Source organism: Vulpes lagopus, chromosome 17 (genome assembly GCF_018345385.1).
Source record: "Vulpes lagopus strain Blue_001 chromosome 17, ASM1834538v1, whole genome shotgun sequence".
Lineage (NCBI taxonomy): Eukaryota > Metazoa > Chordata > Mammalia > Carnivora > Canidae > Vulpes > Vulpes lagopus.
The window spans coordinates 20868961-20894093 of NC_054840.1; the positions used below are offsets into that span (position 1 = coordinate 20868961).

General features: G+C 37.3%; 1 protein-coding gene across 27 annotated transcripts in view; it reads right to left on the reverse strand.

Annotated features, from left to right (window-relative positions):
• TPRG1 (tumor protein p63 regulated 1) overlaps positions 1-24751 on the reverse strand; it is a 287018-nt gene extending 262267 nt beyond the window's left edge. For 11 of the 27 annotated variants that reach the window (XM_041731588.1, XM_041731601.1, XM_041731600.1 and 8 more), the window contains exons 1-3: positions 24553-24751; positions 20036-20063; positions 18152-18229 (exon numbers count right to left, since the gene is read on the reverse strand). Coding sequence is in view for 2 of the 27 variants with exons in the window: in XM_041731594.1 (XP_041587528.1) it covers positions 18152-18166 (15 nt within the window). In the remaining 25 variants the exon portion in view is untranslated. The remainder of the gene's footprint in view (positions 1-18151; positions 18230-20035; positions 20064-24552) is intronic. The other 16 variants (XM_041731589.1, XM_041731582.1, XM_041731584.1 and 13 more) reach the window with 13 other exon arrangements.
• Positions 24752-25133: the final 382 nt, after the last annotated feature.

The following is a 25133-nucleotide window of genomic DNA, read 5'->3' on the forward strand; positions in this document are numbered from 1 at the left end:
TTTTAAAAATAAACAGTAAAAGGATAAACACTGAGCAAGGGAAAACAGAGTGAATAGAGACAGGGGAGGAAGCCAGATTTTCTGTTTATATCCGTTAACATTGTTTGGATTTTGAACCACATAAATGTATTACCATTTCCAAAAAATAGCAACTTTTAAAATGAACATAAAGAAAACCTGGTGCTCACATATATTCAAACAGTCTGTCTTCCTTCAGCTACTGAAGTAGCATCAATTCTTTCTGTGGGCTTCACCGTCATGTTTCCTTACACCAGTTTTACCCATACAAAAATGTGACTGGATAGAGCAGGGGCAAGAACCACATTGTAAGATTCATCCCTAAATCCTCAGCCCAAGAGTATAAGTCTCTCTAGCTCCTCAGAGGGGGGATGGCAAGAACTGGACATATAGCTACCGGTGTCCCTAAAAGAAGATTGCAGCAAGAGTAACTCAGAAGAAATGAATATCAATATTGATCTACGACATTCTTTGGCGTACATAAGTAGTCTTTTTTTTTAAAGGTCACATTTCAGTAAGTAGAAAGCAGGAGAAAGTACTTCTCAGGCAAGCCTGCAAAAGAGAACTATGATACTAACCCACTCAAGAATCAAACTAAATCTCTAGCCCATACTCAGCCACCAAAAATGAAGCAGAAGACTAGGCAACACAAAGGATCTTTGAAGTCAGTCAGTATACAAGGCATAACTCTACAAACATGTTCTAGAACTATCAGCTACAATAGGTCTGCACATTTATTAAAGAGTAGTCTTAAAGAAGAGGAAAGGAACTTGGTCCATGTGGTCCCAGAGAACAGAATGAGATGTCTGGAATGAACATTCCAAACTTATATTCTGTCCCAAATTAAGAAAGTTTTAAAATAGTTTTCTAGAGATGGGATATACCACTTTGCCACTTTGAGGATGTAGTGTCTTGGGGGTCAGCTGCCTGGAGGTACTGTCAGAGAATTTGGGGACAGATGTTCCTGGAGCTCTGTGACTCAGTGCCTTGTGGGTGACTCTGGCACTCTGTCTTATTCTCTCCCTTCTCTGTGCCACTGCTTGAACAGTATGCATGGGGTGTGAACCAAGTAGCTAGTTGTAGTCAAAAACAGTCATCATCTCTGAAACCACAACTACAAGTGGCAATGGCATGTGGGAAAAAAAGGTATTTGTTGTGCCTTTAACACATTATAGAACTCCAAATGAAAGAAAGCCTAAAAAGACAACAATACAACAAAAAATAAATATAAATAAAAAGACAGCAGTAATAATAGCTAATATTTATTGAATCCTCACATATGTATGCTAAGTATGGTGGAGTGTTTTTCAAGTATTACATCATGTAATCCTTTTAGAGGAGGTGGCCTTTGAGCAAGTGCTTAAAAAACAAACAAGACACGTAAGTCAATATAGTGGCCAGGAATTCTTCAGGTCCTAGGTGAAGCCTGTGTTGATTCATAGCAAGGTCTCAGTAATAGCCTTAAATCCTCTATGGTCCTGGAGAATTCTGGTTCAGTATTCATCAGATGAAGGATGATGTCTGCAGACACAGAAGATGTAGATTCAGAAAATTCCTTAGAGTAATCATTTATCAACATGCAGCTCCCGGGAGAATGGAGTAAACAGATTTTTTTTTTTTTTAAGTTATAGGGTTTGAAGAGATTTGGAGAGCTTAGTATTAAGTATTCTGCTCTATAGCAAGAGCTGTTAAACCTTCAGGGAAACACTTAAATATTTTTGTTGTGGTGGTTGAGCATGAAGATAAATAGATTGAGCCAACCAGATTGGCAAGTCTCTTCACAGGTCAACAGTTCATATCTAAGACTCACAAATAACTCCAAATCACAAACCCCTAAGAAAGATTTTCGATTCTAACAGCAATGGAGAATGGTAAAGACAAGGGTTAGTAGCCAGGATATCCTCATTTCAAGTCCAAGTTTTGTCAGAAGTGTTGATGACAACTGGATACAATCTCTAATCCTCCAATTCAGTGAGGCTCTTGTGATAGACGTGAAGAAGCACTGCTTTGATTCCCCCTTCAAGGAAGGTCTACTTGACCCAGCTGCTGGAACTGCTGTCACAAACTGCCTTCGGCTGTCAGCCCTCCAGGGATTGCCTCAGGCACAGAGCTTCCTTGCCCAAGGTGACTCCTTCCTGATGTGGCACGTACCCAAGAACTGAGGGAGGCTGGACTAGAAAGTCCTGGCCACTGCAATCGAATCGGACAACTCTGATGGACCATTTCAGCTCCAGGGCTTCTTGTGGTATTGGTTAAAGTGACCAGGAACTGAGTTTCTTTATGACAGCTCCACTTTTCTGTCTGCCTTCTACTGCATTTGTTCCTTTCCTTCCATGGATGTTGATCTTAAGGATATTCCCAAGCAAACGTCCTGTGCACTAAATTTCCATGACAGGGTCAGAAGCCAACCTTCCACAGATCACTAATCACTAAGCTGGGGCTTAACTGAATCACTTTCAACAAAACAAAGGTTAAATTAAACAGAGTGACCTTAAAAATTAGTTTATCTCTTTGGGCATTAATTTCCCATCTACAAAATGGGAGCACTGCATATAAGGGCTCTTCCTTATTGGTAAGTCTATATTACATGGAATCTGCTCAGTGGCCAGGTAGGCCAGGAAAGCTCTATCTGCACAGGGTGAATCCAGAAACTGAAAAATTCAACCTGATTAAAATATTATTTTCCAGCCCAGCTCTCAGGTGCCTACTGTGTCATATTTCTGCCCCATGATTTAGACCTCAAATCTGTCAATAGCTGAAATAGAAGGAAGTATCTGTGAAGTTTAGATATATCAGTTCTTTTCACAAGAATAGTCTTGGAGGGAGGGAGGTAACAAGGGGGGAAAAAAAAGAAGTCTGGCATCTGCAGAGGAAAAAGGGTTTAAATTGTGGAAAACAAATTGTCCTGAATTAAATATATTTGTGTCGGGACAGGGTTGAGTACATGAGGCTGTGTACCTGAGGTTTAATGCTCGTCAATATAAATTCACTTTTCTTCATAACCAGAACCCCCTAGGCTGAGGAGTACCATAGAGTAAGCCCTAGACTCTAATGAGCTACTCATGAGCCAAGGGTTGCATCAACTAGCTGTCCCACTCAGGGTAATTTAGGCTTTCTGAGGTAAATTCCTCTTCTGTAAAAAGGAAATTTAAGAAATTTCTAAAAAAAAAAAAAAAAGGAAAATTCTCTGCTTTTCTTTAGGGATAGCTGGAAGATGAAGTGACAGGCAGATATAAAAATACTTTGATAAGTAGAATAGCAACACATACATGTAATTTTGTCATCTCTATATTTCCAATTCTCACAGTCAGAAAGGGTCCCCAGTCATTGAGCTCATCTTATCTTCAGCAGCTTTCAATAAAACAAAGGTCAAATTTCCTCAAGGGAAAGAGAACTCTGGGAAGAGGGTGAAGTGGGAAGCATTAGAAAACTTTCTCTCTACCTAGACAACAATTACACAGGCAGAATTTATCTGATTTAACTATTTTGGAATTCTGGAGTCTACTGATGGCTTTCAACTTCCAGAGTAAGTCTTGGAAAGCAAAGTACAGTCCATTTCAGTCAATTTTAATTCTCAGATAGTAGCAGCTACCATCCCCCACCCTCAGCCCCATGGCAGGCAGTTGTGAACATGTTCCAGGAACAGCTTCTACCAAAAACCAGGGAGGGCAAAAAGGGCTCTGTCCTCCAAATATTTGAGACCTGTGCTTCATTTTTTTTTTAAGGTTTTTTAAAAATTTATTTATTCATGAGAGACACAGAGAGAAATCCAGGGACATAGGCAGAGGGAGAAGCAGGCCATGGGGAGCCAGATGCAGGACCCTGGATCATGCCTGAGCCAAGGGCAGATGCTCAACTACAACCACTGAGCCACCCAGGTACCCGGAGATCTGTGCTTCTTCTTCTTCTTCTTCTTCTTCTTCTTCTTCTTCTTCTTCTTCTTCTTCTTCTTCTTCTTCTTCTTCTTCTTCTTCTTCTTCTTCTTCTTCTTCTTCTTCTTCTTCTTCTTCTTCTTCTTCTTTTCTTCTTCTTTTTCTTCTTCTTCTTCTTCTTCTTCTTCTTCTTCTTCTTCTTCTTCTTCTTCTTCTCTTCTTCTTCTTCTTCTTCTTCTTCTTCTTCTTCTTCTTCTTCATTTTTAATTTTGCTTGAATCAATTGTTTTATTTTTTCTTACATTTTTAAAATTTAAATCCAATTCACCAACATATAGTATAACACCCAGTGCTCATCCCATCAAGTGCCTTCCTCATTGCTCGTCACCCAGTTACCCCATCCCCCCACCTACTTCCCCTTCTGCAACCCTTTGTTTCCCAGAGTTAGGAGTCTCTCATGGTTTGTCTCCTTCTCCAATTTTCCCCACTGAGAGACCTGTGCTTCTGATTATACTCATGCAAAGACATGAGTGACCTTGTTCTTACACTTTCTCCCATTGTTGGAAGTCCCTCCTCTCTGGCTGAAATGAAGTTCAGGGGACTTAAGGAGCCAAGGTCCTTTTTCTTCCTCCCTTCACTTTTCTCTTTTTCCTCTTTCAGAGGTTAGACATTAAAGACAAGGACATTCAAAAACAACAGCAAATACAGAGAAAATTTAAAAGTACACGGGATCCCTGGGTGGCGCAGCGGTTTGGCGCCTGCCTTTGGCCCAGGGCGCGATCCTGGAGACCCGGGATCGAATCCCACGTAGGGCTCCCAGTGCATGGAGCCTGCTTCTCCCTCTGCCTGTGTCTCTGCCTCTCTCTATCTCTCTGTGACTATCATAAATAAATAAAAATTTAAAAAAAAAAAAAAAAAAAAAAAGTACATACCCATGGAAAAGCACAGACTGCAAAAAGGCCTGAGAAGACCTGGGTTTACATCTCATGCTAATCCTTGGCATAGAGACAATCGACATCAAAAACCAAAACAAAACAAAAATCAGCAAACCCACAGATAGGGATAGAATCTGATTTCCAATCATTAGATTTGAATGTCCAATCTTCAATATGAAATCACAAGGTTTTATATAAAGAAACAGAAAAGTATGGCATATTCAAAGGAAAAAGAAATCAACAGAAACAATCTCTGAAAAAGATTTGATGGCAAATCTATTAGACAAAGACTTTTAAACAACTCTCTTTGAGATGCCCAAAGAACTTAAAGGATAATGTGGAGAAGACAAGAAAATTGGGGTATGAACAAAATGGAAATATCAATAAAGAGATTTTTTTTAAATCTAAAAAGGAAACCAGAAGGAAATTCTGAAACTAAAAAGTTGTAATAACTGAAATGAAAATTTCACAGGAGGGATTCAAAGACAGATTTGAGCAGGCAAAAGAAAGAATCAGCAAACTTAAAGAAAGGATAATTGACAGTATTGAGTCTAAAAAACAGAAAGGAAAAAGATTAAGGAAAAATGAACAGAGTCAAAAGGACATATAGAACACCAAGTAACTGGCATACACATTGAGGAGTCTCAGAATAAGAAATGGCAAAAGAAACATTAGAAGAAATAATATTTAAAAACTTCCCAAAGTTGAAAATCTTGAATATAAACACCCAAGAGTCTCAAAACTGCAAGGAAGATGAACTGAAAGAGATCCACATTGAGACACATAATCAACTATTTGAAAGACAAAGACAAGGAGAGAGTCTTCAAAGCAACAAGAAAGAAGACACTTGTCACATATGTAGGATTCTCAATAAAAAAATAATAAGCAGACTTTTCATGAGAAACCTTGGAAGCCAGAAGTGGCTTCAATAAGCGGACCCACATATTCAAAGTGCTAAAAAAAAAAAAAAAAAAAAAACAAATCTGTCAATCAAGAAACTGCCCTTCAAAGGTAAGAAAGAAATTAAGATATTCCCAGGTGAACAAAACCTTAGGAAGTTCATTACCACTAGACCTGCTCTGCAAGAAATTCTCAGAGAGTCCTGTGAGGTAAAATGAAAGGACACTGGATAATAACTATAAGCCATATGAAGAAGGATCTCAATAAAGGTAAATACATGGGCAATTATAAAAGCTAGTATTATTGTAACAGTGGTTTGCAACTACATGATTAAAGAGACTCATACGTTTTTAAAGAGTATTAGTCTAAAAGCTAATGTCGTACATTTGTTGCAAAATTCCACATTATACTTTTTATATTATTTAAGGAACTAAAGAATTTAAAAGAATCATTAGTTATATTTTGGGGCATACAATATATGAGTATTTAAGTTCATGACATCAATAACTAACCAAAAGTGGTGGGGACAGAACTGTAAAGGAGCAGAGTTTTTGTATGTTATTGAAGTTAAATTGTTATAAATTCAAATGAGAATGTTATAACTTTAAGATGTTACCTGTAATCTCCATGGTAACCACAAAGCAAAGAGCTATTAAATATGTACAAAAGAAAGTAAGAAATAAATTTAAACATTTTATTACAAAAAACAAACACAGAAGAAGAGAGTAATGCAGGAAATGGGAGGAAAAAGAAAACAAATAGCAAATGACAGAAATAAGTCCTTACTGATACTAATTACTTTAAATGCAAATGGATTCAGTTCTCCAGTAAAAACACAGAGATTATCAGAATGGATAAAAACACATGTTGCAACTATATTCTATCTATATGACATTCAATTTAGATCCATAGACATAAATAACTTGAAAGTAAAAGGATGAAAAAAAGATATTCCTTGCAAATAGTAACCAAAAGAAAACAGAATGATACTATGTAAGACTAATATTATGAGATAAAAGACTTTAAAACAAACCAAAAAAATTATGAGACATAGAATTAATATATTAATATAAGATTCAATAAAAGATAAAGAATAAAAAGATAAAACAATTGTAAACATTTATGCATTTAATTATAGATCATTGAAATATATGAATCAAAAACTGAAAGAATTGAAGGGAAAAAAGGAAAGGTCTACAGTAATAATTGAAGACTTAAATCCTTCATTCTCAATAATGGGTAGAACAATTAGAAGATAAGTAAGAAAAGATAAGACAACACAATGAACTGACTATTTCTAACAGATATTTACGGAACACTCTAGCCAACATCAACAGCATACACTTTCTTATCAAGTGCAAAAGGGACATTTTCCCAGAATAAACCACGTGTTAGACCACAAATAAAAGCTTAATAGTTTTTAAAGTATAGATATCATACACAGTTTTACACCAACCACGACAGGATGAAGATGAAGTTAGAAATGAATGACAGAAGTAAAACTAAAAAATTCACAAATTTGTAGAAATTAAACAGCAAACTCTTAAACCACCAAAGTATCAATGAGGAAATCACAAAGGAAATTAGAAAATACTTAGAGATAAGGGAGCCTGGGTGGGTCAGTTGGGTAAGTGTCTGCCTTTGGCTCAGGTCATGATCCCAGGATCCTGGGATTAAGCCTTCTGTGGGGCTATCTGCTCAGTGGGGAGCCTGCTTCTCCCTCTCCCTCTGCAGCTCCCCCTGCTTGTGCCTTCTCCCTCCCTCTCTCTCTGTCATATAAATTCTTTTTAAAAAAGGAAAAGAAAATACTTAAATGAAAATAAAAACACAACATACCACAGCTTATAGAACACAATGACAACAATGTTAAGGGGAAATTTTAGAGCTATGAACTACGAATAAACTATATAAAGAAAAAAAAAATCAAATCAACAACCTAATCTTGCAACCTAAGGAACTAGAAAAATAAGAACAAACTAAACCCAAAGATAGAAGAAGGAAGGAAATAAAGATTAGAACAGAGATAATGAAATAGAAACTTTTAAAAATAGAGGAAAATCAATGAAATCAAGGTTAATTCTTTGAAAAGATTAACCAAATCGACAAATCCAGTTAGCTAAACTAAGAAAAAAGATGAATAGAGAAAGAATCTATCCCAACATAATAAAAACCACGTGTTAAAAACCCATAATGATCATACCCCATTTTAAAACACTGAAAGCTTTTCCTCTAAGATTAGGAACAAGGTGAGGATGTTCATTTTCACCATTTCTATTTAGCATAGAATGGAAGTTTTAGCCAGAGTCAATTAGGCAAGAAAGGAAAATAAAAGGAAATGAAGAAGTAAAATTATTTTTGTTTGCAGAAGGTATGATCTTAGACATAGAAATCCCTAATAATTCTACTGAAAACAAATGAATATGAACAAAAAGAAAAAAAATGTTAGAATTAATAAATGAATTCAGCAAAGTAGTAGGATACAAAGTCAACACACAAAAGTCAGTTGCATTTCGAGGTAGCTGAGTGTTGTGCGGGGGGAGGGTTACTTACTCTGGGGTTAGGTTAGGATTTCCCCTCCTGGTGGGAAGTTCCACTTCGTTTAAGGTTATAACCAACTTCCTATTAAAAGTGAGACTTACGAGAGAATCAGGCAGGAATATGCCTCCCATCCTCCTGGTGCAGGGCTTCCCCTACCTGGGGTGAGATAGCCCTCACCTTAAGATAACCTCACCGTGAGGATGGATTGATCTACCTTAGCAGAAAAAGTTCTCATTGCTTGGTCCTCCATTTATAACACAAAGCAGAGTAGTATTTTTATATTTAAATGTAAAAACAAAAAAGTTATATATATGGGTGTGCAGATATGTGTGGTTTTTTTTCCTAAAGGAAGAAAAACATTCTGGTCATGGAGAGCCAGATTTGAGGTGAATAGTCTGGAAATAAGGATCTCCTACTGAGTGGAGACTTGGTATTCCCTCACTGCCACTATAGGGCTCCCATGTGCCCTGCCCATCCTTCTGCAGGTGGGGGTGGACACCGGTCGGTTAACAGGTGGAAAGCACGGTGTAGAAGGAGGAGTCACCTGAGCCCCGTGACTTTGGTTTAAAAGACACACATGTACACACAGAGGTTTAGAAATAAAGAGTTGGCTGGTCAACTTTCATGTTACTGACAAGGGGTTATTGGGATTATTTTCTGATGGGACTAGCATGTCACTAAAGCAGGACTTTTGGTATATTAAAATTTTGTAAAAAGCAAAAAAAATGGGCAAAGGATTTAAATAAACATTTCTACAAAGAAGATAGATCATCAATAAGCTCATGAAAAAATGCTCAATATCACAAATCATTAAGGAAATGCAAGTCAGAACTATAATGAGATACCACCTTACACCCATTACAATGGCTACCATGAAAAGAACAAAACAAGTACTGGGGAGGTTGTAGAGAAATTGGAAATCTTGTGCACATTTTTGGGAAGGTAGAATAATACAGCCACTGTGGAAAACAGAATGACAGTTTCTTAAAAAGTTGAAAATAGAATTAACATATGACCCCGTGATTCCACTTCTGGATATATACCTAAAAGAATTGAAAACAGAGTCATAGATAGATAGATAGATAGATAGATAGATAGATAGATAGATATAGATATAGATATAGATATAGATATAGATATAGATATATTCATTGCAGCATTTATTCACAAAATCTAAAATTTGGAAGCAACTTAAGTGCCCTGCAACAGATGAATATATAAGCAAAATGTGGTATATACATACAATGAAATATTACTCAACTTTCAAAGGAAAGGAAATTCTACAATATGCTATAACATGGTTGAACCTTGAATATCATACTAAGAAAAAAAACTAGTCACAGAAAAATTCAGTATGATTCCAGTTTTCTGAGGTACTTAGAGTAGTTAAAACCATAGAAACAGGCAGTAGATGGTGGTTGTCAAGGTCTGGTTGGAGGGGAGAATGGAGAGTTGTTACTTAATGAGTACAGAGTTTCATCTTTATAAGGTGGAAAGGGTTGTAGAGATGGATGGTAGTAAAGGTTGTACAACATCATAAATGCATTTAATACCACTGAAGTGTACAGTTAAAAATAATTAAAATGATAAATTTTACCACAATCTAAAAAATGAATAGACTACTAGGGAAGATGATAGAGTAGGAGGACCTTGAGCTCCCCTCACCCCGCAGATGCAACTAGATAACTCTCACATCGGCGTAAATAACCCAGAAAAATGACCCAAAGACTGCCAGAACAAATTCCCCACAGCTAAATGTAGAGAAGAGGCCACATCAAAGAGGGTAGGAAGGGTGGAGACATAACATGGGAACTAAACAGACTGCAGGGCTGTCCCAAGGAGGGAGGGACACTTTGGGTGCAGAAAAGGAAAAGAAACAGACCCCCACACCAGGGAGCCTGCACAGAAAGACAAATTCCCATAACATATGGCTTTGAAAACCAGACGGACCAAATATGAGTTCTTACAATCAATGGGGTTTTGCACCTAGAATTTTAGAAATCAGTGGACTCAGCTCTGGGAAAGCCAGGAGGGTAGAGCCCCTGCTCTTAAAGAGACAGCATAAGAAACAGCCCCAAAGAGATACAGCATCAAAGCAACAATTTGAAAAATGTCTGGGGTATACAGCAGGGACATTTATTTACTAATCTCAAAGTATGTACTAGAGGGGCAGGGGATCATTGAGAGACTTGTCCAAGAACAGAAAAGGTGTCAGGAACCATTTCCCTCCCTACCCCACAGCCTAGACACAGGGACACCTATGGGAACAAAAATAGTACCAGCCCTTGCTACCTAACTTGCTAAGAATGTATCCCACCCTGAGTTTTCCTGTGAATGCACCCCCTCCAGCCATGCCTTGTCTCCAGATATCCTTCACGGCAGACCCATGCAAACCTTGCTGACACTGCAGTCCCACCTCTGTGTTCCCCTTTGGATCTGCCCTCTCCAACATGCCTTTGGCAGAACTTATCAAAAGTGGTGCCACAAACCTGGTCATGTGCAAGCAGCTCCAACACGAGCCAGCACCACTCCAAAGCGACTCCTGACCCAAGGGAAAGGGAAGGATAACCACACAGAGCAGTTTGTACTGTAGCCCCACCAGTGGGCTAGGGGCAGCCATCTGGTCTGACTATAGGCTCCACCCACCAGTGAAAGCTTCTCTCAGGGGAGAGCACCCTGCAGTTCTGGGCTACCACATCTCTGGCAAATGCCTGGTCTGACTCAACTCAAGCCTAAGATGGCCCCAGACTCACATCCACAACACAGGGACTGAATCCTACCCACAACAGGCAAAGAGCCACTGCAGATGACTGGATGGAAGGCAAAAGTGGCTCAGCCACAGCATCAGCATGTGTAGAATACATATAGGAAACCCCCTTGGGGATCCCTGGGTGGCGCAGCGGTTTGGCGCCTGCCTTTGGCGCAGGGTGCGATCCTGGGGACCCGGAATCGAATCCCACGTCGGGCTCCCAGTGCATGGAGCCTGCTTCTCCCTCTGCCTATGTCTCTGCCTCTCTCTCTCACTGTGTGCCTATCATAAATAAAGAAGAATTAAAAAAAAAAAAAAGGAAACCCCCTGAAGCACGAGGTTCTGGTGAACAGGGGACACTGCACTGCAGGGCATTGCAGGACCTCTTCTTCATAAGGTTATTACTTTCAAGAGCAGGAGACAGAGCTGACTTTCCTAACACATAGAAATAGAGAGTTAGATGAAATGAGGAGACAGAGGAATGTGTGAGATAAATGAAAGGACAGAACAAAATCACACCAAAACAGCTAAATGAAACAGAGATAAGTAACAAGCCTCATAGAGAATTTAAAATAATTGTCATTAAGATACTCACTGAATTTGAGAAAAGAGTGGAGGACCTCACTAAGACGTTTTACAAAGAGATAGAAAACATAAAAAAAGTACCAACCAGAGATGAAGGGCTCAATAACTAAAATTAAAAACACACTAGATGCTATAAATAGTAGACTAGAGGAAGCAGAAGAATAAATCAGTGACCTGGAAGATAGAGTAATGGAAAAAAATCAAGGTAAGTAGTAGGGACAAGAGTTTTTTAAAAAATGAAAATATATTTAGAGAACTGAGTGACACCATCAAGCATAACATTCATATTATAGGGATCCCTGAAGGAAAAGAGAGGAAAAAAGGGGCAGAAAATTTATTTGAAGAAACAATTGCTGAAAAATTCCCAAATCTGGAGAAGGAAATAGAAATTCAGATCCAGGATGCACAGAGAATCCTCAACAAAATCAATCCAAGGCAGTCCATGCCAAAACACACAGTAATTAAAATGGCTGAAAGATAAAGAAAGTGATAAAGAAAGAATACTAAAAGAAAAGAATACTATTACATATGAGGGAAACCCCCATAGGCCTATCAGCTGATTTTTCAGCAGACATTTTGCAGGCCAGAAGAAAGTAGAATGATATATACAAAGTGCTTGCAACTCAAAAGTTGCTGAACCTGAGGAACACCTGAATAAATGAATACATGTCCCTGATTGGCGGGATTTGGTGTATTATGTTGTTAACATTTTCTGAAATTCGTCTTAAAATTTAACAACATTCCCGGCCAAATTTGAATATCTTTTTGAAATGAGAATACATTGGGAGACTTACACTTCCAGATATTAAATGGATTAAGGAGCTTCAATTCTCTAAATAGTGGTATAGAACCACAGAAATGCGTAAATGGAATAGAGGAAAAAAGCTCAAAAACAGAGCCAAAGAAGTATGATAACTTTGTATATTAAAATGGGGTGTGTGCATTACATTTTTAAAAAATTTACTCGTGTACATTTAGACATAAATTACTATGTCTCAAAAATTTTTAGGTAAAGTATTCTAAATCGGAGAATAAGAGATTCAATAGTCAAGTAAAGTATATCAAGCAAATTAACTATTTTGAAAAACAGAAACCTAGATACTAAACACATCATATGCTAAGATAAATTTCAGCTTAATTAACCATTAAAAACATGGTTGATATTTATAGGATATCATCATAGGAACATAAGATGTAATATATAAAAGATGTACACATTGAATTCAACAACCATCTGACTAACCTAGATTGAAGCATAGGTAGCAGGTAAACAGCTATTATAAATTGAAATAAAAATGCTAAATACTACAATATAAAAATAACCAAAGTTTAATACAAAGCTTTCCTTTAATACAAAGCTTTCAAGTCTAGTTAATAATTATTCAATTAATAAGGACACATTATTGTTTTTCTGTCAACCTGGCAAATGTGTTTTCTTTTTTTATGATGATATCAAAATTTGGCTAGGGTATGAGAAAATACACAGATAGTGTGAGACTAAATTGGTATAACTTTGGGGAATAAGTAGCAAAAGTCTTAAATCCTGCATTTGAAATGTCCCAGATTATTGAGCCAGCAAATGCAACAGTAGGAATTTCTCCTAAATAAATAATCATGATAGTGGAAAAATATTTCTGTATGTGAAAATTGTTCAGTATGGAACTATAGCTAATAGATTATTAGAAATAATCTAAATGTCTGACAAAGGGATTATCAATTATATAAACTATAATACGTCACAGAATAACATAGCATGCAGTCATTAAAAGTATTTAATAAATCGGGACCCCTGGGTGGCTCAGTGGTTGAGCATCTGCCTTTGGCTCAGGGCCTGATCCCAGATTCCGATCCGGGAATTGAGTCCCGCATCCAGCTTCCTGTGAGGAGACTGCTTCTCCTTCTATGTCTCTGCTTCTCTCTCTGTCTCTCATGAATAAGTAAATAAAATCTTTTAAGAAAAAGTATTTAATAAATAGAATAATCTTCATTTCTTGCCAGATGCTTTTGTAAGTGCTTTATATGTGTTAGGTTATTTAATCCTCACAAAATCATGTGAACTATGTATTACTTATCCTCCATGAGAAAACTGAGGCATAGTTACCCTATATCCACGGTAAGTGGCAGGATGAATGATACAAAATCAAGCAGCGTGGCTCCATAGCTACGCTCCTAACCACTATGCATATGCCCATACTGTAGTGGAGGGATATTTAATATCTTCTGGCAATGCTTTGGTCACAATTAGCAATGTATCTCTTTTTCTGTAGCTATTATAGACTACACAAATAGTATGATGGATGAATTATGTTCAGACACCAATAGCCACTTGTTGCTCACACCAAAAGTCCAGGAGACATCTTTTTTTTGTTTTGTTTTGTTTTAGGTTTCTAAAAGATTCTTTTTACTTTGAACTTTTGAAAATACAATGTTATCTACATTTTAAAAACATGCTCAGTTTGTATATCTGTGTCTGTTCATGGAAATAAGGATATTTTGTTTGATTGGTAAGGCCTTCTTTCCATCTTTTTTTTTTTTTTTTTTTTTTACGAGTAGCTGCGCTCCCCTGCTAGAACCTCCAAACAAGCTCTCAGGAGACAGCTTTTAATTCTTTTTTCCTCACCCCCACTGACCCTGACCAATAGCAAGTCTCTACCTCCAAAACATGCCTTAGATATGACCACTTTCTCCCTCCCATTCTAGAACCAGCCAGCACAAGTTTGAAGGTTCAGTCCTAAAGACTGTTCCCACTTTAGATGCCAACTATAAATATTAGATCCTCAGGTTAGCCAAGTCAGACATAAGACATAAGTTTGAGGATTCTCATAACCCACTCTCACCATCTCCCACAACGTTTGATAATTTGTGAGAACAACTTACAGAACTCAGGAAAGTACCTTACATATTATTATCAGGTCATTATAAAGTCTACAACTTAGAAGCAGCCAGATAGGAGAAATACAGAGGACAAAGTACTAGGAGGGGAAAGGTAGGCAAAGCCCCATGCCTTTTCTAGACACACTACTCTCCAACACCTTGATGTGTTCATGCCAACCTAGAAGCCCTCCGAAGTTTTGTTGGAACATTTTTATAGAGCTCTATCTCCAGCCCTGCCCCATCCCTCCCTGGAGGTTCATGGGTGGGGCTGAAAGTTATGACTCTCTATTCACTAGCTCTTTCTCAGACCAGCTCCATCCTTAGCATATCTAGAGCCCCGTATCTAAGCATATCCTTAGCCCCACCCTAAGTCACCTTATTAGCATAAACTCAGCTGTGACCCAAAGGATCTTGTTGTAAATAACAAAATACACTCCTATCACTCAGGAAATTCCAAGGCAAAGTTTAGGAGCTCTGTGCTCAGAACCAAGACAAAGATCAAGTATATTTTTATATTATATCACAGTCCCTAAGAGTAAACTTAAATCCCGGTGTACAGACAAAGGGTCTATCTCTAGTTTAAGATAAACTGGGGAAGAAAAATAATCATATGCCTCAAAAGAGAAACATAAATCCAGAAATCAAGAGTTGAGGGAGTGGGAGGTGAAGGGATGGGGGAGAGAGGTGTAGCATAAAGAAAAGTACAAATGAACTGCAAAGGAAAAAGTTTCTCTCTTTATCGTTGGTGATGCAGGCATTGAGATGCATCGGAGATAGTTACTGGATTGTAGTGTTCAAACGTTCCTTCCCTGAAGATATTCCCAGGAGCTAGAGAGATAACAACTCTTTTCAGGAACCTGAGCAGTTGTGTTAGTTCACTTGAGGCTGAAGGGTAGGTAGGTATCTTAGTGAGCTAGTTGGGTGAGATCTAGGGTGACCAACTCATTCCAATTTACCTGATGCTCTCCCACTTTTAAAACTGAAATTCCCATGTCCCAAAAACCTCCTTAGGCCCTGGCAAACTAAGATAATCAGTCACTCTAAAAGATCAGAGCTTTGCACTGTACTTGTAAACAAAACTTTTTATTTGTCTTATCTTTGACTTTATTTCCCTACAGCTTTCATCAGTTTAGTATATTTTAAAAATTCCAGGATCAACTTCCTACACTGTACAGAAATTAAGAATGTTTAAAGGAAACAGTCTTATGGAGTCTGTGTGATTACAGTGAGATAAACCCAAGGGAAAGTAGCATATATGGGAACAGAACTGGTGCTTCTTAGCCTAGAGGTTCTTGTACCCGTGCCAACTCTTGACAGTATTTGCCACTGGGGGGGGGGGGGGGGGGGGGAATGAATGAAGAGAGGGAGGAAAACAAAAATGATCTGAATGAAAAAGTATATCATACTGGCACTGATGAACATAAATTCTTTTGAGTTGTTTTTCCAGCAATGAATATAGAATTTATGCCAATTTACCCATCCTCTCACACTAAGTCCCTCTGTCGTCATATTGCTCATACCTAAGAGAAATCAACAAGATCACTTTCTCATAGCTTAAGATTCAATTTTACTAGAAAATGTATTTGATAAAATTTCAACATCTTTCCCAGAGTAAAAGATATAATAAAATATGAAGTAGGAATACACGGATATGCCATTTTGATTTCTGATCCTTGTATGGGATCTCTCTCTTCTAGTAGCTTAGAAACGCCTGTTTGTCCATGGTATCCTAGTCTTTTTGTCGTTGTTCATTATGACAGGCACAACCTGTACACATTCAATCTGAAGGGTATGTCCTTTGGATTGAGAAGATTTAACAAAATTATTACTTGGGCAATTTCTTCTCCATTGTTTACTCTGGCCTTTCTACTAGCTGCTAGTAGGTGACTGTTGGAGCTTATGGTTTAGTCTTTCAGTTTTGTTTTTTTTTTTTCTGTTAACCATCTCTTTGTGCTTTCATTCTAATTACTGGTTATTTCTTTAATTTTATATCTCAGCTATTTTATTAACATATTTTAAAAATTTCTCAAAAGCTTTGTCTTGTTCTCTGGTGTTTGTTTTGTCTTTAAATGTATGAGACATGTTTTTGTTATTTCCAGGATATTCTATTGTCTCTTATCTCTCTGAAGAAATTATCTATAATTTTTTTTATCTATAATATTTTAATTGGCTTCCTCCATATGTCTGTTTTTTCATGTTCCTTTTTATTTGTTATTTTATTTATTTATTTAGTCTGTTTTGTGAGACTTTTCTCAAATATCTTTCTTTCTTCTTAGAATGTTTCCTTTGCCAAACTTTCTATTACTGTGAGAAAATTTTGTTTTTATTGTAGCACTCTTTATATATAAAAGGAGGTTAGCTTTATAGTTCAGTATGGCAACCATTTTCCTGCCAATTAAGCATTTGTCTAATTCAACATAGAAAATTTAAATTTTGTATGATTAAGTTTAGTCATTATTTATTTCAGAGATTTTAGTAATACTGAGGCAAGCCTTCTATAATCCAAGATTGTATTTTATAAAACGTTGCACGTCTTTCTAAAACATTTGGTATTTTTGTGTATATTTAAACCGTTACTCCATCCAGGATGAATTTTGGTTTAAAAAGTGAAGTTAAAGGGTGCCTGGGTGGCTCAGTTGGCTAAGCATCCAACTCTTGATTTTGGCTCTGGTCATGATCTCAGGGTCCTTGAATCCCAGGACAGGCTCCATGCTCAGTGAGGAGTCTTTTTTGAATATTCTCTCCCTCTGTCCCTCCCTCCACATGAGCATTCTCACACTCTCTCCCAAATCAATCAATTAGTTAATCAAAACTAAAATTATCTTTTAAAAAGTGAAGATTCTACTTCACTTTTTCCCCACATAACTAGGTACTTGTTCCAACATTACTTATTGAGAAATTCACTGATGCAAAATGCTATTGGTATCAGTTAGGGTTACATTTAGCTAAATATCTAAGACACCTGATTGAAATGATTGACTCAAGTAAGTTCTTTTCCCCCACATTTAAACAGAGATGTGAAGATAGAAAGTCTTAGACTGAGTTTTGTAATGCCATTAACATCCAAGTCTCTCTTCTTCTGCTCCTTATATCTTTTATTCTCATGATTGCCTCACATTATATAAAGTCTGCTCCATTTATCACATAAAATCAGCATATTCAAGAAGAAAGAAAGAAAAACAGAGGGGAGAAGGAGAATAAAGAGAAAGAGAAGTATATAATGGGTCTTATCAGCATCTCATGGATGATATTTCCCGTAAGAGAAGCTAGTAAATAAATTTTTAAAACTATATGTATTGATGCACTAAACAATTAGGCTTCCATTAAATGAGAAAAGGAGAATGGATTCTGAATATGCAACTAACAGTGTTGGATAAGTAAATTGTTGCATGTGAACTTGATAAATCACCTAGTTCATTTGATTGCATAGGAAATAATAATGCAGAATATTTTATAAAATTGTTAGAGCATACGGAAATCAATTAGCTACGTGTACTAGAAGATGAAGAAAATTAATAAACAAGGCAAGTATTAACTTCAGGAAAAACAAAGAACTGTACTAAAACTCAAACAATCATGATTTTCTATTTATTTAAAAAATAAACCTTTTATAACTTTAACAATGTAAACATGGAAGTCTTTCTGACTTCAGAAGAGGAGAAAAACCATTTTAAACATAACCTTTGAAGTTTCCATGTTTCGATCCTTGCTCGTCTCCTGGGCTCCAGGTTACATGCATCAAGGACTTCCCTAAGGAAACTAATAACAAGAGGAATATCACAGGATTGAAGTGAGCTTTACATCAATTAGGACAACTCTTCAGCTTAATTTTTTCTCTACCATATCCCTAACAAGTGGTTGTTTGGCTTCTGCTTGAATATCTTCACTGACAGGGAGCTCACTATTCCTTCCAGACAGTCCATTAAATTCCTAGATAGCTCTAATCACTGCCAAATCATTCCCTATAATCAGGTTAAGGTCAGCATACTCTAAGTTTGCTATATTCATCCTTTTCTACTTCCTAAGGTCCTCCAGAAATCCTCTTTATAAGAAAGTAACCAGCTATTTGAATACTGGTGTCAAGCTACCACTCACAGTCCTCCCCATGCTGAATTCTTCTCCACGTCCTTCAACCATTTTTAAATGATACGGTTTCATATTCCAGTGACAAGCTGGATATCTTTGATGCACTTCATCTGGTTAATGTCCCTCTTAAAATGTTGTGTTAGGGTCCCTGAGTGGCTCAGCCAGTTAAGCGCGCCTGCCTTCAGTTCAGGTCACAATCCCAGGGTCCAGGGAGCCCGCTTCTCCCTCTGACCCTCCCCACCTCACGTTCTCTCAATCCCCGCCCCTCTCTCAAATAAACAAATAAAATCTGAAAAGAATTAATTAATTAATTAATTAATTAATTAAATATTGCACCAGTGCAGAAAACATGATTGCCAGATGAAGTGGGGAAAAAATATGAAAAACAAAGTCTCTGAATTTTATATTATATTAGGAGGTATCATATAAGTTTCCTTTTGGGGTCCTTTTGGCAAAAGATGAGATATGAGATATTTGTGCTTATAAAAACCTATGGGAAATTATATATTCCATTCCTCAGGCCTTTACTAACCACCTCTGTTTCTGTTCACTATCCATAAAACAGAAAAAGTTCTAAAGTCTACGGATAAAGTAAGACAGAATGGGGTCTGCGTGAGCCATCCTCTCTTTTGGGAATCAAAGAATTGTAAACTAAGATACTTTTAACAATCTGGAATATCAGATAGCTCTAGGATGGGATCTTTTTCCAATGCGCTGTCTTACCCACAAGGAGAACATGTCCCAATTTACTGGAGTCAAACAGCCAGGCTCTGTTCCTGATCTGCAGTCTCTGTCAGTATTCTTTTCTTCGTATCTACTAATTCCTCTTCTTTATACTCATTTAGAATACACTAATGGAAGTAGCCTGCCACGTGGCTTTCCTCTTTGCCACTTTTTCTCAGGAAATGTGATTAAAGAACTTGGAGTGGGCTGTTTTACGCACAAATATTCAGACAGTCTCTTAGCAATAAATGGCTGTCGCTTCTATTATCTGTCTGGCTTTGAGTTCTATTATCTGTTGTGAATTGGTGCAGGGCTCTGTAAAACAGTTTTTAGGCAGCCTCATTACTCCCTTCCACACCTTCTGCTCCATCTGAGAGTGCTGCTGCTGTGATTGCTGGGTAATGTTTGCCATTAGACAAGGCACATAAAAGAATCAAGCTATGACTAATTCACTTGATGGCTGTGTGCCCTGTGTCATGCTCATTAACACCTCTCGACTCCGTTATTAGAGAGAATCACAGAGCAGATCTCGGCAGGCTCACATTTATACTATAGGATGCTTTATTTTTCCATCTGAGCCACATCCTTACCACTGACTTGTTCGGATCCCCTTCTACACCAGGTCCATTCTACCCTGCCACACTTAACTGGGTCTTTCACTAAATAAGTAAATGCTCATGGGAGTCTGTTAGCAAGAGAGGCCTTTAGATTGTTTGGAAATGGGGGTATATGCGCTCTAATGAATCATCCACTCACCTTTCTGCTGAAGTCATCAGAGATGCTCCTGGTGGAAATCCAAAGAGAAAGTGATAACAACTTAAAATATTAAAGTATACCCAGCCATTTTTTTGGCATTATTTTGTGTGAGGTTTACAACTTTTTGCTATAGGCTGCATAAATGTACTCATCTTTAACTTCAATACTAGCTTTTCTAACCAAGAAAGGTATTGTATAAAAACGGAAAGAAATAGTATTATTTATGTTTGACTTTCCTAAGCTTAGTGATCAAAGTAATGGCAAATCAGAGATCAAAAGAATATTTTCCTTAGTAGTGACTGGCAGTATTCTGATCCAAGATTATATGGGCATCATACTTAGCTGCCTTAATCATCATTAACTCCAACTGCAAGTCCACATTGTAACCACCACTATTGTTCCCTGATATCTAGGTATCCTCTGCTTCTGAGTACATAGAAGACTACACATAGTCTGCCTCTTGAAGATGGGCATAGCCACGTGACTTGATTTTACCATGAAATATGAGTGAAAGTGACAAGTGCAGTTTACATGCAGATGCTTGATACTATAGCTTGGCTTTTCCTTTGCTGCCAGAATTATAGAAGTATGTATCCAAATGGAGGTACCATAAGCTCTAAGCAGCTTAAGATACCAAGTTAGCACACCAGAAACAGTTGTCCTGGAGAAATACTTGGACTTTCAAGTAGAATTTGAACACTAGATAAAATTCTGTTATGCTAAATTACTAAGATGTTGGAGTTGTTATCATAGCACATCCTAGTCTATATAGTGAGTGAGAGACTTCATTTGCTTTAGCTGTATCATAAAATTAGCCATTTGTGGAAATGAAAAATAAATGCTACACGGCCAAATGAAAAAACAGTAACTGAACTTAATGCCAAAAGTCCAATTCTTTCTAAGATATAAACTCTGCCGGGTACCATGTAATGGTTACCAAGGTTTTTTGCTATATAAGGACAAACATGAGGTAAGGAAAAGTGAAGTCAGAAATCTAATTCACACTTTGTTCACCAAGCTGTGCATGATGGTTCAGAGCTGTGCCCAACAGCAGGATGCCTTTTTCCAAATTGCACAAATGTACTTTATATGAAAGCTGAATCCCTGAACTAAGATCTTACTTTTTGGATGACCTATGAGGCATTATCAACTTATTTAAAGCTTCAATTTTTTTTTCATTTTAAAAATATGAATAAAAATCTTTACCAGTTTGGTTGTTAGGAAATTTAAATTGAATGAGATATGTAAAGGTGTGTATATAGTGTCCACTACATAGAACAATAGCACTCAAACTTGAAGAATTAACTTTGATTACTGAGAGACTCCATCAGAAAAAGTAGAGGCAGTGTTTGTGAATAGGAAAAATGACCACTTTCCAAAATAAGTGGTTTGGGAAGCTTTAAAAATGTGAGTTATATTGCACTTGGTCCAGTGTTCTGATAATAGGTGTGCCTAAGTGACAGGAACCCAGTTTGAACCAGTATAGTAAAAAAGAGAGTGGTAAGGTAATCAGTTCCCATAAATTAAACAAGAGTTGAGTAAGCAAATGATGAGAAGAGGAGAGATGAAGCTAGACTTTGTAACAAGTAGGATCAAGGACTTGAACATGATAATACCCCTTTCTTTTTCCATGTCTTTTTCTTTTTTTGCTCTTTTTCTCTGTGTGTCACAGTTGTTTCCTCTCACTGCAAACTGGGTGTTCCAAAAAAGAGGAGACAGAGCTGCCCAAAGTTCTTGATGTTCCAACCAAAAAACAACAACTAACACTTTTCCTTAATTACATTTCAAAAAAATTCAGAAATAATTCTGATTGCCTCATCTGATCAGGGACCTACACTTAGACCAATAAACTGTTTCCAGGAAACAAAACACTCTGATTATTCCAACTTAAGAAATATGCCACTTTTGAACCAATAAATTATGGCCAAGGATGGAATCAAGGTCATGGAAAGTCATAGTAATCCCAATTAAAAGTAGTTGGTTGAAGTGGGGAAAAAAACAATTCCTAAAAGAAATGAAGGGTGTAGATTAGACAATACTACAAATGTCTTTTTTAGATAATATTTCAAGGTGAATCAGTTGGGGAAAGTGAGGATAACAAAAACAAGTTAAACACTATGATGGGAAAAGAAGAAGCAATTATCTCTATTACGGGTCCAGTGACAGAGTTTAGCAATGTATTTCTATTTGAGTAATTTTCCAGAAAGACAGATTGCCTGGGGCAATTGGATGTTTTCCCATCCATTAAATCTCCTATTACAAGGCACCATTCCTCATCAGGAGACTTAGATAAACCAGAAGTCATCTAACTATATTTTCTGGAATCCCCTTTGTTATGTGAATATACATTAGTGTTTGCCAATAAGAATAACTCACATGACATTTTAGTAGGCAGAAGTGATTTGGGAGATCAAGGTGGCCACACTGGTGGCCAAGGGTAAGTTATTAACCAAGATAGTTAACTGAGAATTTTCTGAGACTCAGGAGTTGCAACAATTTCCTGGTGAAATTTTTATACCTACTTACTATAGAGTTTCAAGCTGTTTCTCTGATATTTTGACTCTACCCTTCTATCTTTTTTTCTCAGTTAATCCTTAATTCTTATATTATTATTATTTTTTTTTTTAAATGAGAAAGTAGAGTTTTTTTTTTTTTTATTTATGATAGTCATAGAGAGAGAGAGAGGCAGAGACACAGGCGGAGGGAGAAGCAGGCTCCATGCACCGGGAGCCCGATGTGGGATTCGATCCCGGGTCTCCAGGATCGCGCCCTGGGCCAAAGGCAGGCGCCAAACCGCTGCGCCACCCAGGGATCCCTAATTCTTATATTAAATAGAATTCTCTAGTCTTTTTTTGTATTCTCTATTCTATATAGAATTCAGTATTCTATATATTTTATATCTTATATATAATTCAATATTCTATATAGTTTCTATTCTGTATAGAAATATTACTATTGTATTACTTAGAATAATTATTTTCTTTCTTAACAAATATTGATACAGGTAGAGATCTAGTTAGATACAAATAAAGAGATTCTAGGCTGACTATAAAGTACCTTCAAAGATCAAAAGTCAGGGTGAAATTGGTGAAGACAAGGAACAAAAAAGAAAGAGAATCGGAGATATATTGCCCAAGAAGATAATATGACAAATCGAGGGTCCAACATGAGAGGATGAGAGTACATACTTCTCCATAAGATATCTAAGATTAATTTTTCTTGTGCTATACAGAACAAATGGGACAATTGGTAATTATAAGATTAAATAATATTATATCAATGTTAATTTCCTGATTTTGATCATTGTACCATGGTTATGTTAAAGAATATTCTTGTTTTTTTTTTTTCTTGATTTGACAGAGAGAGAGACAGTGAGAGAGCACAGCAGAGGGAGCAAAAGAGGGAGAGGGAGAAGCAGGCCCTCAGCAGGGAGCCTGATGCAAGGCTTAATCCCAGGACCCTGAGATCATGACCTGAACTGAAGGCAGACACTTAGCTGACTAAGCCACCCAGGTGCTCCGAGAATATTCTTGTTTTTAACACACTGAAGTTGTTATGTTTTACAACTCTCAAATGGTTCAAATAAACTGGATAGAAATTCTAAGAAAAAGAAAGAAAATAAAACTGGAACTCCCAACTCTACCTTGCAGTAATCAAGAGCCACATGTTGTATATTAATGGAGGCCAACTTGGGAACCTAGTTTCTACGACTACATAACAGTAACAACACACTGCCTTCTTGCCCCCACCCCTATTAAAGTGGATTCGGGGAAAGCAAGCTGAAATGGAGGGTTTGGGTAAGATCTGATTTGTCATAACATAGTACCCAAAATGTCCAGGTTTTAATAAAAGAAAATCATGCCAAATACCAGGAAGATATGAATGAAAGAAGCCAATCAATAGATGCCAACACGGAGATGACAGTGCTGTTCAAATTATCTGACAAATACTGTAAAGCAGCCATCATAAAAAGGCTTTAATGAGCAATTATGCACATAGATGAAACACATGAAACCAAGAAAGTGTCAATGATTTCTTCATAGAAGTTCTCAGTGAGGAATAGATAATGCAAAAAGGAACCAAACTGAAATTTTGGAACTAAAAAATACAGTGATTGGGCGCGTAGGTGACTCTGTCAGTTAAGTGTCTACCTTTGGCTCAGGTCATAATATCGTGGTACTGGGATTTGAGCCCCATGTCGGGCTCCCTGCTCAGTGGGGAGTCTGCTTCTCCCTCTTCCTCTGCTCCTCCCCCCACCCCCACTTGTGTGTACTCTCTCAAATAAAATAAATAAAATCTTAAAAAAAAAGAAGAAGAAGAAGAAGAAGAAGAAGAACATGTAATTACCATATGAATCAGCAATTATACTCCTGGGCATTTATCCCAAAGAAATGAAGACTTGTAATCATTCAAAACCTTATATACAAATGTTTATGGCACTGTATTAGTTTGCTAGTGCTGCCCTAACAAAGCACCACAAATGGGGTGGTTTTAACAACAGAAATTTTTTGTCTTACAGTTTGGGAGGCCAGAAGTCCAAGATCGAAGTTTCAGAGGATTGCTTCCTTCTAAGGGCTGTGAGACAGACTTTGTTCTATGCCTCTTGCCTGGCTTCTGGTAGTTGTCTGCAATTCTTGGTACTCCTTGACTTGCTGAAGCCTCGCCCCAATCTCTGGCTTCATTTTCACATGGTGTTCGCCCTGTGTGCATGCCTGTCTCCAAATTTATGCTTTCACAAGAGCACCAGTCACACTGAATCAGGGCCCATCTTAATGACCTCATTTTAAAATTGATTACCCCTGTAAAGGCCCTATCTCTGAATACAATCATATTCTGAGGTCCTGGGAGCTAGAATTTCAACACAGGGATCTGGGGAGACACAATTCAGTTCACAGTAAGTACCTTTACTTGTAATATACCATTTCTGGAAATGTCCTAGGTGTCTTTCAATAGGTAAATATTTAAATAAACTTTGGTACATCTATATCATGGAATATTATTCAGTAATGAAAAGAAAAAAATCACTATTGATATATGCAAGGACCTGGATGACTCCCCAGGAAATTATGCTAAGTGAAAAAAAGAAATCCCAAAGGGC